General features: G+C 42.5%; 1 pseudogene and 2 gene segments (V, D, J or C); 1 reads left to right on the top strand and 2 right to left on the bottom strand.

The window, feature by feature from the left end:
• LOC115051211 (Ig kappa chain V-III region MOPC 63-like) overlaps positions 1-18423 on the top strand; it is a 172782-nt gene that overhangs the window by 116705 nt on the left and 37654 nt on the right.
• LOC115051219 (immunoglobulin kappa variable 6D-21-like) lies at positions 2589-3350 on the bottom strand. The segment is given in 2 exon segments: positions 2589-2962; positions 3153-3350. Coding segments are annotated over 2 exon segments (363 nt in total).
• Positions 12542-18088, bottom strand: LOC115051357 (putative nuclease HARBI1; annotated as a pseudogene).

Here is an 18423-nt window from a genome sequence, read left to right as displayed (position 1 = left end):
GTTTGTTTGAAGAGTTTCAGTCAGGATTTAGAGCCCATCATAGCACAGAAACAGCGCTGGTTAAAGTCTCCAATGACATTCTAATGGCCTCAGACAATGGATCAGCCTCCATACTTCTCCTTCTAGATCTTAGTGCTGCATTCGACACCATAGATCATAATATTTTACTACAGAGACTGGAACATGAAATTGGAATTAAAGGAACTGCACTAAAGTGGTTCAAATCCTACTTATCAGATAGACATCAGTTTGTTCATGTAAACAACAGCTCCTCCTCATGTACTGTAGTCAGTCATGGAGTCCCGCAGGGTTCGGTACTTGGACCAATCCTCTTTACGCTTTATCTGCTTCCTCTAGGCAACATTATCAGGAAACACAGCATCAACTTCCACTGCTACGCAGACGATACTCAGCTGTACCTATCAATGAAGCCATGAAGTCACTCAGATAGTCAGACTGCAGGCATGTCTTGAAGACATAAAAGTCTGGATGACTGAAAATGTTTTACTTCTCAACTCTGACAAAACAGAACAGGTCCTAAGCACCTCAGAAAAATACTATCTAATCATCTCATCAGTTTGGACGGCATCACTTTGGCTTCCAGCTCCACTGTAAGAAACGTTGGAGTAATTTTTGACCAGGACATGTCCTTTGTCCCTCACATAAAACAAGTTAGTCGGGCAGCTTTCTTCCACCTGAGAAACATTAGGAAAATCAGAAACATCCTTTCTCAGGATGATGCAGAAAAAGTAGTCCATGCATTTGTAACTTCTAGGCTGGACTACTGTAACTCATTACTATCTGGATGTCCAAACAAATCTCTGAAACGCCTTCAGTTAATTCAGAACGCTGCTGCACGAATATTAACAGGAACTAGGAAAAGAGATCACATCTCTCCTGTTAGCTGCTCTTCATTGGCTGCCAGTAAAATTTAGAGTAGAATTCAAAATCCTTCTTTTAACATATAAAGCTCTTAATGGCCAAACTCCATCATATCTCAGAGAGCTCATAGTTCCTTACTGTCCTAGCAGGCCACTCCGCTCTCTAGATGGAGGTTTCCTTGTGGTTCCTAGAGTCTCCAAGAGTAAATCTGGAGGCAGATGGTTCAGTTATCAGGCTCATCTTCTATGGAACCAACTCCCAGCATCGGTCCGGGGGGCGGACGCTTTAACTTTTTAACTATCAGCTCTGTCATACAGGAAAGTTTTAAGCCTGGTGTTGAAAATTATTAAAGTCCTCTACTCTTTAGGTATGCTGCTGTAGGCCGAGGCTGCTGGGGGAAAGACTGAGCTTCTCTCTCTCTCTCTCTCTCCCTCTCTCTCTCTCTCTCTCCCCCTCTCCCTCTTTCTCTCTCCCTTCCTCCTTGCATGCGCTGATAAGAACCATCCTTCTTAAAAAAAACAGTTTCACCCAGTTCTAAGCATTTATACTGCATTTACTAACCATGTTCTGCCAAAGTCTCTGTCTCTCCCAGTTCCTCTCCTCTCTCTCCCTGTCCTCATCCTGCAGGTGGTGACTCATCACCATCCCATGTTCCTGCAACACCTGCTGGTCCCATATTTCATGAATTCTGTACTACAGCTCAACTCCATGAACTTCATGCAGCAACATGTTCCTGCCTACACCCCCCCTGCAATGCCTCTCTCTCTCTCTCTCTCTCTCTCCCACTCTCAACCCAACCAGTCGAGGCAGATGGCCGCCCCCCCAGCCTGGTTCTGCTTGAGGTTTCTGCCTCTTAAAGGAAGTTTTTCCTGCTCATCGGGGGATCTGTTGGGTCTCTTTAAATAAATTTATAAAGAGTTTGGTCTAGACGTGCTCTATATGTAAAGTGCCTTGATGTAATTTTGTTATGATTTGGTGCTATACAAATAAATCTGATTTGATTTGATTTGATGTGGAATGTATTGAAAAATAATATACTACTAATATACAACAGAAAGAATTTCATGGAAAATATGAAGAATTCATATATTACTGTCATGCTGAAAACTTCTAACACAATGTGTGCAGTGTTGATGATGTTGAACTCAATAAAACGATTTTCATTTATTTTTATTAATTGTACTTTTCATGGATGAAAATTGTCTTATTTGAAGACATTTATGCTCAGAAGTACCAACCACACATCAACACTGGATTGCATTCTTATGAACAGTTTATTTTAATGAACATGTCATCTTCTTGTATATTGTTCAGAATGTTCATTTTATTTTTGTATTTATTTATTATTTATTATTTTTGTACAGTTTATAAAATTAGTGTACCTCACAAATTAAGCAATGAACACACAAAATTAATTTGCTGTGGTTTGAAAGGATTTTGTGCAACTTTTGTACTTTTACAATTTTTAGGAATACAGATGTCATTTTTATATTTGTAATAATATGTGTTTAAAAAAAAGATTTTTTTTGTGGTTTATTGCATTTTGTAACAACTTATTTAGTTAATATGGACAAAGGTCAATAAACTTTATTAAAAATTGGAATCTAAGGATTGTATTGATGTATAGCAAATTAAATTAATCCAAAAAAAGGCACCACAGAATATAAAATTGTAAAAGGTATTCTCTGGCGGACTGTTTGTGTTTCAGAGCAGCTGTTGGTTCAGATCAGTTCCTCTTTAGCTGACGGAGGTTTTTGTACGACGTTGTATCACTGTGTGAACGGGAAGCTGTGGCCACTTTGTCCACAGTAATAAACTCCTGCATCTTCAGTCTGAACTCCACTGATGGTCAGAGTGAAGTCTGTGTTTGAATAACTGCCACTAAAACGCTCTGGAACTCCAGACTGACGGGTTGTAGCATAATAAATCAGAAGTTTGGGGGTTTCTCCAGGTTTCTGAAGGTACCAGTGAAGGTAGCTACTGATACTTGAACTGGCTTTACAGCTGATAGAGACGGTCTGACCTGGACTAACAGACTTAGCTCCAGGAGACTGAGTCAGGGTGATTTCTCCTGATGAACCTGGAAAACATGAAAAAGAGGAGAAGGTCATTGAGACAAATCCAGCTTGGACATCCAAACAGAAGAGGATGATTTCTTTAACACGGAGAACAGATGGAAGAAGGTCAACGCTGCTCGTTTCAGTCAGCAGAACATCACTGAGGTGAACCCGGTTGCATCCTGAAGCCCAGTTTTCAGAAGAGAGTCTCACCCTGAACAAGGAGCCCCAGGGTGGCCAGCAGTAGAGTCAGTGACATCATCATGGTGCTGCCGGCGTGTGGGTGTCTCTGAAAGGCCTGGACAGACACTGATCAACACTGGTCTCTTAACGGCTGCAGCAGAGAGGCAGGACACATATGCAAACACACAGAGTCAGTGAAGTGTAGCTGTCCTCAACACATCATGATGTTTCCATCAGGACTCCTGATGTCCAATCACAGTGGACCTCTTCATCAAAATGTGGATTTTAATAAACAGGACAGGAGGAAGAAAGCAGAAATCCAGCTTTAACCTCTGATCTGATGAATCTATTGATGAAGAGGAGACGAGGATTCTGTGATATATAACAGGGAGTCATCAGCAAACAGGCTGATTTTATGATCAGTTGGATTAATGAGGCCTGATGGAGATGAATTTCCAAAGAGATGGAAGGAGGGAAATAATATGAAGAGTGTGTGTGTGTGTGTGTGTGTGTGTGTGTGTGTGTGTGTCCTCAGTGAACTGTATCAGTCTCTGCAGTATCTTCCAGCTGCAGCAGTCAGTTCAGTTTCTGTTCAGTCTGACTGAGGGAGGTTTTTGTACGACGCTTTTTCACTGTGTGAACACATTCTGACTGTTGATGTAGTGAAAACTCTGACAGTAATAAACTGCTGCATCTTCAGTCTGGACTCCACTGATGGTCAAAGTGAAGTCAGAGTTTGATCCACTTCCTGTAAAACGAGTTGGAATCCCTGATACTCGAGTGGAAGCATCATAAATAAGGAGTTTAGGTTTTTCTCCATCTCTCTGTTGGTACCAGGATAAAAGTTGGTACTTGTTGTTGTAAACAAAAACATCCTGACTGGTCCTACAGGTGATCCTGGCGGAGCCTCCCACAGCAGAGCTCAGTGCTCCAGGCGACTGAGTCACTGTGACCTGTCCTCTGGACTCTGAGGACACAGAGACAGAAACCTGGTTTTGTGGGCTTCATTTCAGAGGGACGGATGTTCATAGAGGAGTTTGATTCTCTGGACTTTACCTGTGAAGCAGCAGCAGAGGAGAGTCCAGATGAGGACGGAGATCAGAGTCATGTTTTTCATGTGTGTTGTGTTGTGATGAAGGAAAAGCTGTCAGTCCTCCAGTCTTCAACTGTCAGGACTATAAAGTCTCCCAGAGCACTGGAGCATGGTGCTGCTGATGCAAAGTGTCTCTATGGAAATGAGCTGACTGACTCCAACAGGGACTCCTGTGTTATGACATCTTTCCAGTTTCTACTCAGATAGAAAAGAAAACCTGTTTCTGTTTTAGGTCTAATTTAACTGCTTCATTGTAATAAATGTTGGTCAAATATCTGAAGTTCTTCATTTTGTCTCTGTTCTCTCATGTATCGGTCTCTGATGAAGAAACATCATGATGAATTAAAACATATTTCTGCTGAATTTCTCACTGCCTTCGGTCAGTTTTTCATGTTTATCCTCATTAAAACTGACTTCAACTGTCCAGTTGAACTGTCAGTTCCTCTTCAGCTGACGCAGGTTTTTGTATATTTGTATGACTGTGTGAACCGTAAGGTTCTCTGATAAACCCATTTGATCTACATTTGAGGAAAAGATGCTGCCGTTCTAGTGGCAGCCTGTAGCCGCAGCTCCCGTCGTTTTTCGTGTAAACTTTCGTTAATTTGTTGGTTTGCTCTTTTTGCGTGTTTTTCTGATCAATCACAACTTTTCTGTAAACATGACTGACTGCATCACTGAGTACATCAGATTCTGTGAGGACACCACCATGCCAGCCCGAACCATATGCTGCTTCTCCAACAACAAGCCGTGGATCACCAGCGACCTGAAGGCACTGCTGAACGAGAAGCAAAGGGCTTTCAGGTCTGGAGACAGAGAGGAGCAGGAGAGAGTGCAGCATGGACTCAAACCAGTTTAACCAGTTTTTTAACAGGTTCAGCTCACCTCCTGACACCTCTCAGACACCCCCTGCCCCCCACACACCCACACTATTGCAAATGGCTAGCACAACCCCCCCCCCTCTTTCTGTCCTTGGTATCAAATCTCCATCGGGGAGGTCCGTGGAATTCTTTGGAAGGATTATATTCTATAGACACTGTGGCACTTTCAGAAATTATTATGCTATTGTAATAACATTTCTCAACATAAAAAAGTGAAGTCCTAGAAATCAAAAAAGTAGTCGTGAATATGCTTAATGTGTTGTTGAATAGCAGGAGACTTCTCTCTTATCTGGGTTCAACTCCCTCCAGACATCACACAGGCCCAACTCATCCAAAAAGTACAGGATTACTTTCCTAGATTGATTGTGGGAAGAGTCTTGATTACCATTCTGACCAATATTGAGGTTCAATGTGCAGTTACAGTCCCCACCATAATTATTTCCCTCTTAATGATGAAAGTGTTTGAAACATGTCGTTATAAAATTGTGGATCGTCTGTATTCTAGCTGTAGACATGAACTAAATTAAGTTGTTGGCCAAATAAATGACCTTGTAGAATGATAACTCTTCCCCCGGGGTCCAAAGTGGTGGTATTTTTTTGAAAGGGGATGGACTTAGTATGACCACACCCCTAACATGGGATGAGTAATTAGCAGTAAATATCTGTCCCTGCCATCTTCTTCTGAACCTGATAACCTCACCTGAAGTCAAATGCGTCTCCTGAAGAAACACAATGTTAGGTACCAGCTGTTTAAGCCTAGTCATAACTTATTTTGATTTGACCAATCTGCCAGGCCTCGGACATTCCATGATGATATTTTACAGAACTGGTCACTGCCCATGGAGCAATGTGAGGCCGTTCTGTTAGTGGGGAGAGTCGTGAATTTATGTTTTCACTGCTTAAAATATTGATGTCAAAAGGAGAAGCAAGGAAACAGGATAGAATAATAAAAAAAAAGATATTTAAAAAAGTCTGCCTCTTTAATAGAATTTGGTTCATCGACCTCTGTGCTTGTGAATGTGAAGTGACCTTGTTAATGAACCGTTGAATAAATGACAAAGTGTTTCCAGGGAATCAAACAGTCTCAGGTTGAGGTGACTGATGTTTTGGCTGAAACAAACTTTTCCATGTCTGATTGGATGATGGACTCACTCACTGTGAGTTGAACATTTCTGTGATGTATCATATGATGTCGTCAGCATACGGGCAGATTTTACAGTGATTGATACTAAAAGGTGTCTGAGTGTGTGAACATCAGCAGCTATCACAAGAAACTGCTGATTTCATTCAGAGTGGAAACTTCCACATCTGACAAAACATATTCATCTATATTTTAGGATTTAATAGTTCAACTCTGATCAGTCAGTGTGTGTGTGTGTGTGTGTGTGTGTGTGTGTGTGTGTGTGTGTGTGTGTCCTCAGTGAACTGTATCAGTCTCTGCAGTATCTTCCAGCTGCAGCAGTCAGTTCAGTTTCTGTTCAGTCTGACTGAGGGAGGTTTTTGTACGACGCTTTTTCACTGTGTGAACACACCCTGACTGTTGATGATGTGTGCACTCTGACAGTAATAAACTGCTGCATCTTCAGTCTGGACTCCACTGATGGTCAGAGTGAAGTCAGAGTTTGATCCACTTCCTGTAAAACGAGTTGGAATCCCTGATTCTCGAGTGGAAGCATAGTAAATAAGGAGTTTAGGTTTTTCTCCATCTCTCTGTTGGTACCAGGCTAAGTAATGGTTGTTGCTCCAAACATGAACATTCTGACTGGTCCTACAGGTGATCCTGGCGGAGCCTCCCACAGCAGAGCTCAGTGCTCCAGGAGACTGAGTCACTGTGACCTGTCCTCTGGACTCTGAGGACACAGAGACAGAAACCTGGTTTTGTGGGCTTCATTTCAGAGGGACGGATGTTCATAGAGGAGTTTGATTCTCTGGACTTTACCTGTGAAGCAGCAGCAGAGGAGAGTCCAGATGAGGACGGAGATCAGAGTCATGTTTTTCATGTGTGTTGTGTTGTGATGAAGGAAAAGCTGTCAGTCCTCCAGTCTTCAACTGTCAGGACTATAAAGTCTCCCAGAGCACTGGAGCATGGTGCTGCTGATGCAAAGTGTCTCTATGGAAATGAGCTGAGGTTGAACCGTTTTCTCTCAGATTCTTTTTGTAGATTCACTTGCACACATGATCATTTCTGACGTCACTGTTGGCCTTATTATCAGCTCTGACTTCATCTCCTTTGGTCTCCACCTTGATGTGAATGTTGTAATAGTCACCTCTGTCTACCTGCAGCTGTAGCTTAGAATGTATGAGCTCGTTTGTCATTGCATTGATGAAATGGGGAAGAAAGATGCCGGTGCAGTCGGGTTACCAGGTGATCAGACCCAAAATGACTACTACAGCCTCCTGCAGAAGATTGCAGTATTACAGATGAAATTTCATTACTTAGAAGTAAATGTGGAGGTAAATGGACTGTGTGGAGATAACACGACCAAGAAAACAGACTCTGTGCATTATAATAAATCATGGAGTGATAATCCTCCCTGGAACTGTCTGTCTGTCGGTGCAAAGCCACAAAGTAAATCATGTCTCCTGGAAGTGGGAGGACGTATCACAGGCAGGGCACGGCGAGCTGAAGTCTATGAAACTGGAAAAGTCTCTGTAAAGTGGGTTTTCCACAGCTTAATTACATTTTAACACAAAATAACTGCTATGATGCCTTCCAGTCAGGTTTCAGACAGCACCACAGCACTGGACTAAACTGGTTAAAACAAACTCAGAGAACAGGAAGCACTTTGTGTCAATAGGTAACTTTACATCTGAACAGACAAGAATCCCATGTGGAGTTCCCCAAGATTCCATCCTGGGACCTCTTCTGTTCAACTTTTACGAGCTCCCACTGGCACAGATTACAAAAAACAGCAAAATAAACTACCATAGCTATGCAGATGACATGCAGATATATATTACAATGTCTCCAGGAGACCGAGGCCCTTTACAGGTTCTTAGTAAATCCATTGAGGCGATTAATGACTGGATGTGCCACAACTTTCTCCAGCTAAACAAAAACAAAACTGAGGTAATTGTCTTTGGAGCCAGAGAGAATGTCACATCGTGGTGAGGTTGTCTCGTCTGGGCTTTATTGTGTCTCGTCATTTCCTGTTTTATTTTGAAAAGCCTAACTCTCCTCTCGTTTCAGAACACTTGCCCTTCGTCATGTATCCTGTGTGCCCTCATGATTACTGATTGTCTCCAGCTGTTCCCCATTTCCCCCACAGCTCAAATAGTCTGTCTCCCCTTTGTCTTGTGCCAGTGTGTCGTTGTTTCTCGTCCCACACCAGCGTTACGTCCTTGCCTTAGCCCTCGATCCTTTTGTGTAAGTCTTTGGTCCTCGAAAGAGTGAATTTAAGTTGTAATTTTCATATCCTAGTTTAGTCCTTTTATAGCTTTAGCTTTTCCTCTGAATGAGTGATTTTTTTTTTTTTTTTTTTTTTTTTTTTTTTTTGTAGATAACTTTCGATAGTTTAATGTTTATAGACTTTGTGTTCTCCTCCTTGCGAGTGATTTAGAGTTCCTGTAACTTTACATCAATTTACCATTTATCCTCCGCTTAGAAGCGTGAGTGTTTTTTGTTTTGTCTCGCCGGGGTTTTTTCTCCTTACAGAGTATTTTCTGTTTTCCCCGTTAGGCCCCTTTTAGCGTAGCATTATTTTCCTCCTTCGGGAGCGATTTTGTTTTTGAACTTAGAATCTAGTGACTTCACTATAAATGTTAATGTTTGATAGCATTGTTTGGTTCTTCACTCGTTCATTCAGAACTCTGCTGCTGGAGTCCTCACTAAGACCAAAAAAGTGGACTTCATCAGCCCAGCTCTGAGGTCTTTACACTGTCTGCCTGTCCATCAGAGGACAGACTTTAAAGTTCTGATGCTGGTCTGTAAAAGTCTGAATGTTCTAGGACCAGAATACATCAGTGACCTTCTGACCCAGGATGAACCTTCCAGACCCCTCAGGTCATCTGGATCCGGTTTCTTTATCAGTCCCCAGAGTCAGAACCAGACATGGAGAAGCTGCTTTCAGCTTCTACGCTCCACATGTCTGGAACAAACTCCCAGAAAGCCTCAGATCAGCTGAAACACTCAGTGTATTTAAATCCAGGTTGAAGACAACTATTTTTAGCTGAGTTTGAATAAAGCTCAGAATCTACTGCTACTTAGCTGAGTTTTAAAATCTGATCATATTTTAATTACTGATTTTATCTGATTTTATCTTTTGTTCTTATCTCTTTTTTTCTTTTCTTTCTTCTCTGTTCAAACTTTAATCATGCATGTTTTAATGTCTCTGTAAATAACCTTGTTGTCGAATTGTGCCACACAAATAAACTTGCCTTGCCTCCACTCTTTGGATTGTTGTGAGCAGCCGCTGTAAATAAATGGGTTGTAGGTCTGCTTTGTGTTCTGTGTTATTTAATTTTCCAACAATATTTTCATCTGACAAACATATTCATCTATATTTTAGGATTTCATAGTTCAACTCTGATCAGTCTGTGTGTGTGTGTGTCTGTGTGTGTGTGTGTGTGTGTGTGTCCTCAGTGAACTGTATCAGTCTCTGCAGTATCTTCCAGCTGCAGCAGTCAGTTCAGTTTCTGTTCAGTCTGACTGAGGGAGGTTTTTGTACGACGCTTTTTCACTGTGTGAACACATGCTGACTGTTGGGGAAGTGAAAACTCTGACAGTAATAAACTGCTGCATCTTCAGTCTGGACTCCACTGATGGTCAGAGTGAAGTCAGAGTTTGATCCACTTCCTGCAAAACGAGTTGGAATCCCTGATGCTCGAGTGGAAGCAAAGTAAATAAGGAGTTTAGGTTTTTCTCCATCTCTCTGTTGGTACCAGGCTAAAAGGTGGTAGTTGTTGTAAACATAAACATTCTGACTGGTCCTACAGGTGATCCTGGCAGAGCCTCCCACAGCAGAGCTCAGTGCTCCAGGCTGAGTCACTGTGACCTGTCCTCTGGACTCTGAGGACACAGAGACAGAAACCTGGTTTTGTGGGCTTCATTTCAGAGGGACGGATGTTCATAGAGGAGTTTGATTCTCTGGACTTTACCTGTGAAGCAGCAGCAGAGGAGAGTCCAGATGAGGACGGAGATCAGAGTCATGTTTTTCATGTGTGTTGTGTTGTGATGAAGGAAAAGCTGTCAGTCCTCCAGTCTTCAACTGTCAGGACTATAAAGTCTCCCAGAGCACTGGAGCATGGTGCTGCTGATGCAAAGTGTCTCTATGGAAATGAGCTGACTGAGTTTTTTCTGAGTTGTGTTTCTTTGTCTTAGTCAGATCATGCTGTCTCAGCAGTTCCAGGTCAGAACTTTCAGACAAACAAAGTTCACATATGTTGTGACAAAATGCTGTGTTGTGTTGAGCTAATTAAAGTTGTGACCAGTCAATATTTCCCAGTAAATGGAACCACAGAGGTTCTGTTCATGTGTTCATAGAGTCTGTGGTTCAGTACTGTTCCTTCCTTGGACCAGTTTTGGTCGGTCCTGACCCCTGCAGACCAGAGGGGTGTACTACGAAGGGAGGTCATCAGAACCGGGCTTTCTTTGGGTGAGCTGGCTCGACAAAGCCAAAGCTCCATCCAGAGACAACGAGTATCCCGACGATGGTTATGAACTTGATTTGTCGGCCCAGACTTTCCTCATCAGGCTCTGTCCATGTTCACATAAAAAGGGGTGTTTACTGTCATTTGACACGATTTCCACAGAAAAATGGAGCGATCACGTGCTGCGTATTTCACCCAAGAGGAACAAATAGTTTTTATATAAAGTTACAATGAATTCAGATTTATATTAACAGCAAAAAGCAACACTGTTTCAGCAAACAAGGCGAGAGAGGAAGAATGGCAAAAAATATCCAGATCACGTAAATGTGTAAGTCAATATCGCCTCTGTAATATCAGATATATCATAAACATCATCATATGACTGCCTCTTAAAGGAAGTTTTTCCTTGCCACTGTCGCCAAGTGCTAGCTCATCGGGATCTGTTGGGTCTCTTTCAATAGTTTTATAAAGAGTCTGGTCTCAATGTTGCTTTATATGTAAATGATGTAGCTGTTATGATTTGGCGCGATACAAATAAATGTGATCTGATTCAGTTTGATGACTTTAATTCCCTCCCTGACATTGTCTCAGCATGAAGGATACCTGGAAATCTCTTAGATTGGGGCCAAATCAAAGTGAAATTTATTTGATTTGTGTAATTTGTGATAAAGTCGAAGCTATTTTCTACTTTTTGTTCTCTTAGTTGTAATACCGACACTGCAAAACGGTTTTGGCAGCAAATCTGGACCGAGCACAAGAATGTCATCCAAAGTGGTTTGTATTTGCTGTGCATTCATCACTCTTTTAGTATAATGTGGATGACACACTGACAATATCATCTGAAGCAAACAAGAAGAAAAATTAGAGGAGAAGGCCGCTCCAGCAGATCACACAGCCTCAGAGGAGCTGGCCTTTTCAAACAATGAAGGGCGGCCGATCATGGAGGGGATACAACGGGGTGTTCAGTCAGACCCTGCAGCTGGCAGCTCCCAGCAGCAACTGTTTGTCCAGGGTATGTGTAAGTGCTTTGGTGGTTAAATACTAAATGCATATTTATTGTTTCTCAAATGAGAAAAGTCTTCATCTAATGTACAGTTGAAGGAGACGCTGTAGTTTTGGTCAAGCCGCCAACACACACACAGGAAATTGTCATGTCTTATCTTTGTGTGCTGTTTTAAATCCACTTTATTCATTTCCCTTAAACTATTCCACAGGTGGAGATCAATGATGAGGAGACACTTTCAGTGTATTCAGAGGTACCTTTGGGGGCAGATATCTTTATAATCTAAATAAGAATTCAATGTACAAATGAAATCAATCTTTTTAAATTAGAAATAATGAGGTTTCTTGCTCATGTCACAGGCAGAGGACATTGTCCAACCCTCCCCTTCAGCCTGTGGCCTCCACTTGTAGGCCCACAAAAAATCAAGGGGTCAGGGTTTTATCATTCAGTAGCAGTTCTACGTCTACTTTTTTTTTTTTAAGTAATCCTGACCAAGAGCACATAAGTGAATAATGAACACAGTACACCAACATAACTGAAACGTCTATCTGACTCCTCTCTGTTGCTTGATGAACACCTCAACGTCTTATTAATACAGGTTGGAGCAGACAATGTGAGGGCCCTTTAAAAAAGGACTCTTGAGTTGGATAATGTAAAAAAAAAGAGCTGGAAATCAAGAAATTAAAGTTAAAGATCAACTGCAATGTGAGAAAAGGTACAACACTAAATGGTACTTTAATGTGTTGTTCAGCATGATTCACATCGTGTACTTATTGCTACTTTCCCCCCAGAAAAGGCTGAACTTCCATAAACAATAAAACACAGCAGTTCATTGCTGTGTTTTTCATGTTTTTTTTTAATCACTGAAAAATTGCTGGGTGATGGCTCGTCTGTTGGCTGCACCAGTTGGGTTGTCAAGGGTGATGGGGTCCACCACGTCAGCTGCCACCAGCGGCACACGAGGGCTCCTTCCTTTTCGTATGCTGGCCACATTGTGCAACACCGCACATGCGGTTCTAATCCCAAAGGCCCCGTCAGGAGAAACCCTCAGGCCACGGAGACAGTTGAATCTGGACTTGATGACCCCAAAAGTCATTTCTATCCCGACCCTGCACTTGCTAAGTGCCACATTGAAGCCACGCTCTGGTGGTGTCTGTGGGTCAGGATAGGGTGCAGGGATATCCTCTGTCCCCCAGAAGAAGACCATCAAAAAGCCCCGTTAACGAAGGCAAAGGAAATTACTTTGTGCTACAAATAAACAAGAATAGAATACAATTGTGTATAGCCATTTTCCATTCCTTCCTCAAGCTGGTGACCAGAATAGACTCAGAGGATCTGTGAGTCATGGACTGAGCCAGGCCATCTGGCATCCACACTTGTGACCAACTGCTGATTGTCACAAGTCATCTGCAAAGGTGTCCCAGATTAGTTTCACAATGAAAGCACTGAAACAGTTAAGGTACCAGTGAAGGCTGCTGAAAGGGAATATTTTTCCCTTATTGATGGTGACCCATCTCCTGTAACATCTTCGGTGCTGAATGAAGATATCTGATCGATGAGAAAAGTGTCGTATGCAGCACTAATAATATAATTGCATGCAATGTGCACATGAGCCACCACCAATAACATGACAAATAAATCAAAATCAAATCAAATCAAATCAAATCAGATTTATTTGTATAGTGCCAAATCATAACAAAGTTACATCAAGGCACTTTACATACAGAGCAGGTCTAGACCAAACTCTTTATAAATGTATTTAAAAAGACCCAACAGATCCCCCGATGAGCAAGCACTTGGCAACAGTGGCAAAGAAAAACTTCCTTTAAGAGGCAGAAACCTCGAGCAGAACCAGGCTCAGGGGGGGCATCTGCCTCGACCGGTTGGGTTGAGAGGGAGAGGGAGAGAGAGAGAGAGAGAGAGAGAGAGAGGCAGGCAGGCATTGGAGGGGGGGGGGTGTAGGCAGGAACATGTTGCTGCATGAAGTTCATGGAGTTGAGCTGTAATACAGAATTCATGCTATATGGGACCAGCAGGTGTTGCAGGAACATGGGATGGAGATGAGTCACCACCTGCAGGATGAGGACAGGGAGAGAGAGGAGAGGAACTGGGAGAGACAGAGACTTTGGCAGAACGTGGTTAGTAAATGCAGTATAAATGCTTAGAACTGGGTGAAACTGTTTTTTTTTTTTTTTTTTTTTAAGAAAGATGGTTTTTATCAGCGCATGCAAGGAGGGAGTTAGAGAGAAAGAGGGAGAGGGGGAGAGAGAGAGAGAGAGAGAGAGAGAGAGAGAGAGAGAGAGAGAGAGAAGCTCAGTCCTTCCCCCAGCAGCCTCGGCCTATAGCAGCATACCTAAAGAGTAGAGGACTTTTTAACTATCAGCTCTGTCATACAGGAAAGTTTTAAGCCTGGTCTTGAAAGTTACTAAAGAGTCCGCCCCCCGGACCGATGCTGGGAGTTGGTTCCATAGAAGAGGAGCCTGATAACTGAACGATCTGCCTCCAGATTTACTCTTGGAGACTCTAGGAACCACAAGTAAACCTCCATCTAGAGAGCAGAGTGGCCTGCTAGGACAGTAAGGAACTATGAGCTCTCTGAGATACGATGGAGCTTGGCCATTAAGAGCTTTATACGTTAAAAGAAGGATTTTGAATTCTACTCTATATTTTACTGGCAGCCAATGAAGAGCAGCTAACAGGAGAGATGTGATCTCTTTTCCTAGTTCCTGTTAATATTCGTGCAGCAGCGTTCTGAATTAACTGAAGGCCTTTTAGAGATTTGTTTGGACATCCAGATAGTAATGAGTTACAGTAGTCCAGCCTAAAAGTTACAAATGCATGGACTAGTTTTTCTGCATCATCCTGAGAAAGGATGTTTCTGATTTTCCTAATGTTTCTCAGGTGGAAGAAAGCTGCCCGACTAACTTGTTTTATGTGAGGGACAAAGGACATGTCCTGGTCAAAAATTACTCCAAGGTTTCTTACAGTGGAGCTGGAGGCCAAAGTAATGACGTCCAAACTGATGAGATGATTAGATAGTATTTTTCTGAGGTGCTTCGGACTGAGTACAATAACTTATGTTTTGTCAGAGTTGAGAAGTAAAAAATTTCCAGTCATCCAGACTTTTATGTCTTCAAGACATGCCTGCAGTCTGACTATCTGACTGACTTCATTTGGCTTCATTGATAGGTACAGCTGAGTATCGTCTGTGTAGCAGTGGAAGTTGATGATGTGTTTCCTGATAATGTTGCCTAGAGGAAGCAGATAAAGCGTAAAGAGGATTGGTCCAAGTACCGAACCCTGCGGGACTCCATGACTGACTACAGTACATGAGGAGGAGCTGTTGTTTACATGAACAAACTGATGTCTATCTGATAAGTAGGATTTGAACCACTTTAGTGCAGTTCCTTTAATTCCAATTTCATGTTCCAGTCTCTGTAGTAAAATATTCTGATCTATGGTGTTGAATGCAGCACTAAGATCTAGAAGGAGAAGTATGGAGGCTGATCCATTGTCTGAGGCCATTAGAATGTCATTGGAGACTTTAACCAGCGCTGTTTCTGTGCTATGATGGGCTCTAAATCCTGACTGAAACTCTTCAAACAAACTGTTCCCATCCAGATGCTCGTGTAGTTGTTTTGCTACAGCTTTCTCAATGATTTTAGAAATAAATGGAAGGTTCGATATGGGTCTATAGTTTGCCAAAACATCTGGATCAAGATTAGGCTTTTTAAGCTGGGGTTTGATGACCGCAGTCTTAAGTGCCTGAGGTACATAACCCAGAAATAAAGTCAGATTAACCAAATCTAGAATGAACGGCTCAATTACATAAAAGATCTCTTTAAAGAGGCTAGTTGGTACTGGGTCTAATAGACAGGTTGACGGTCTGGATGATGAAACTATAGAAGCTAGCTCTGAAAGATTCAGAGGTGAGAATGATTCCAAATGTAAAAGAGGCGTCGCAGCTGATTCAGCAGTTGCTGTATTCAGTAGGAGATTTTTATCTAACGTAGGCAAGAGCTGATAAATTCTTTCTCTGATCGTGAGAATTTTGTCTGAAAAAAAAAAAACTAATAAAATCATCACTGCTTAGAGCTAAGGGGATCACTGGTTCAACTGAGCTATGGCTCTCTGTCAGCCTGGCTACAGTGCTGAAGAGAAACCTGGGGTTGTTCTTGTTTTCTTCTATGAGTGCTGAGTAATATGAACTTCTAGCACTGCGGAGAGCTTTTTTATACGTTTTTAGGCTCTGTGAGACTCTTCTGACTTACTGGAACGCCAGTTTCTTTCTAATTTCCTTGATGTCTGCTTCAAGGTACGGATTTGGTAACTATACCAGGGAGCCATCCTCCTCAGATTGAATACTTTCTTTTTGAGAGGGGCGGCATTATCAAGATTCGAACGCAGTGTGGCCATAGTGCTAGTGAATAAATCAGTTTACCTGAACAATGACACTGTGAAAGGACTTCCTGTTCACAAAATCGGCCTCATGTTCCCCCAAGGGCCCAGTGTTGGGTATGTGAGTGCAATCAGTGGCCCCTAGGACCCCGGGGAACCCTATTTAGGAATTAGGTGTAAATATTACATTTATACAACGTTAAACATGAAATATGGTGAACTAATTCATGTACATTACCTCCTTTATTGTAAGCGCTGGTAAGTGACCAGGGAACACTACAAACATATTCAGCAGTTTAGAACAACCTTTGGAATAACGCGACAAACAGTGTTTTTGCTCAGATTATCTGCATCACTGACTGAATGCAGGAAGGTGCCAATGGCAAAAAAACGCAGTGCGATGCACGCTGTTTGAACTGCAGTGAGTGCATGGCTGCGTTTTGTTGCATTACTTACATATGGCTCCAAGAGACTGCATATGTAACGTATTCAATCAGCAGAAAATCTGTATCGCTGAGAGAGAATATCATCAGAAAACGCCAACAGATCATTCCGGTCTCGAAAAACTCCCTCCCTCCAAAGAACACCTCAAATAGTTGTGCTCTTAAATCCGTTGGATCTTTTAGAAACGGTGAGGCCCTGTTGAAGGTGGATGATCGTAGAGGGGCAGCATTTTTTATAGCCGACTTGAAACCGAAAGTCGGAACAAAAACTCGTCCCGGCAAATATATATATGTGTTATTAAACTGCTTTTGTGGTGAACTGGTGTGTTTTAGTTACATCAGGTAACATGAAAACTTTTCAACATGAGAATATGTCACAGTCAGACCTCGACTGTTTGTGTTTCAGAGCAGCTGTTGGTTCAGATCAGTTCCTCTTCAGCTGACCGAGGTTTTTGTACGACGTTGTATCACTGTGTGAACACATACTGACTGTTGATGACATGAAAACTCTGACAGTAATAAACTGCTGCATCTTCAGTCTGGACTCCACTGATGGTCAGAGTGAAGTCAGAGTTTGATCCACTTCCTGTAAAACGAGCTGGAATCCCTGATGGTCGAGTGGAAGCGTAGTAAATAAGGAGTTTAGGTTTTTCTCCATCTCTCTGTTGGTACCAGGCTAAGTAGTTTGAGCCATGAACATTCTGACTGGTCCTACAGGTGATCCTGGCGGAGCCTCCCACAGCAGAGCTCAGTGCTCCAGGCGACTGAGTCACTGTGACCTGTCCTCTGGACTCTGAGGACACAGAGACAGAAACCTGGTTTTGTGGGCTTCATTTCAGAGGGACGGATGTTCATAGAGGAGTTTGATTCTCTGGACTTTACCTGTGAAGCAGCAGCAGAGGAGAGTCCAGATGAGGACGGAGATCAGAGTCATGTTTTTCATGTGTGTTGTGTTGTGATGAAGGAAAAGCTGTCAGTCCTCCAGTCTTCAACTGTCAGGACTATAAAGTCTCCCAGAGCACTGGAGCATGGTGCTGCTGATGCAAAGTGTCTCTATGGAAATGAGCTGAGGTTGAACCGTTTTCTCTCAGATTCTTTTTGTAGATTCACTTGCACACATGATCATTTCTGACGTCACTGTTGGCCTTATTATCAGCTCTGACTTCATTTCCTTTGGTCTCCACCTTGATGTGAATGTTGTAATAGTCACCACAGCTAAGGAGCACAGATAACACGACCAAGAAAGCAGACTCTGTGCATTATAATAAATCATGGAGTGATAATCCTCCCTGGAACTGTCTGTCTGTCGGTGCAAAGCCACAAAGTAAATCATGTCTCCTGGAAGTGGGAGGACGTATCACAGGCAGGGCACGGCGAGCTGAAGTCTATGAAACTGACTGGCCTTCACTTCCTACGAGACAGAGGAGCTCTTCTACCCCGTACATGGGAGGAATCAGGACTGGACAACCGTGAATGGGAAGGTTCACAACAGAGTGTGAAACTACAGAACAGATTTGCTCCACTATCGAAGGACTCTGGATCTCTGTCGGATGACCATCCATCCCAAAGCAGCAAGGCGAGGACTGAAAACCTGTTGAAAAGTAAAAGGCCACAGGGAAAGCTAAAGGCTGGGCCTGAAACTCTGATTGTGGGTGAATGAATCATTTCAATGTCAGCACTTATCTGCTGGAAGTTTTCAGTCTTTTGAATATATAACTATCCAGCTGAAGGCCTCATCCAGAGTCCTGTTTCTGAATGTTTACAGACCCCCAAAATGCTGTGCAGACGTTTTTGATGACCTCAGTGAACTGCTGTCTCTGATCTGTGTTGACTTTGACCGTATAATTATTGTTGGTGACTTTAACATCCATGTGGACAACTCTCAGGACAGAAAGAC

This window comes from Echeneis naucrates, chromosome 11, assembly GCF_900963305.1.
Source record: "Echeneis naucrates chromosome 11, fEcheNa1.1, whole genome shotgun sequence".
NCBI classification, from domain to species: Eukaryota; Metazoa; Chordata; class Actinopteri; order Carangiformes; family Echeneidae; genus Echeneis; species Echeneis naucrates.
This window is presented reverse-complemented; position numbering and strand designations above follow the sequence as displayed.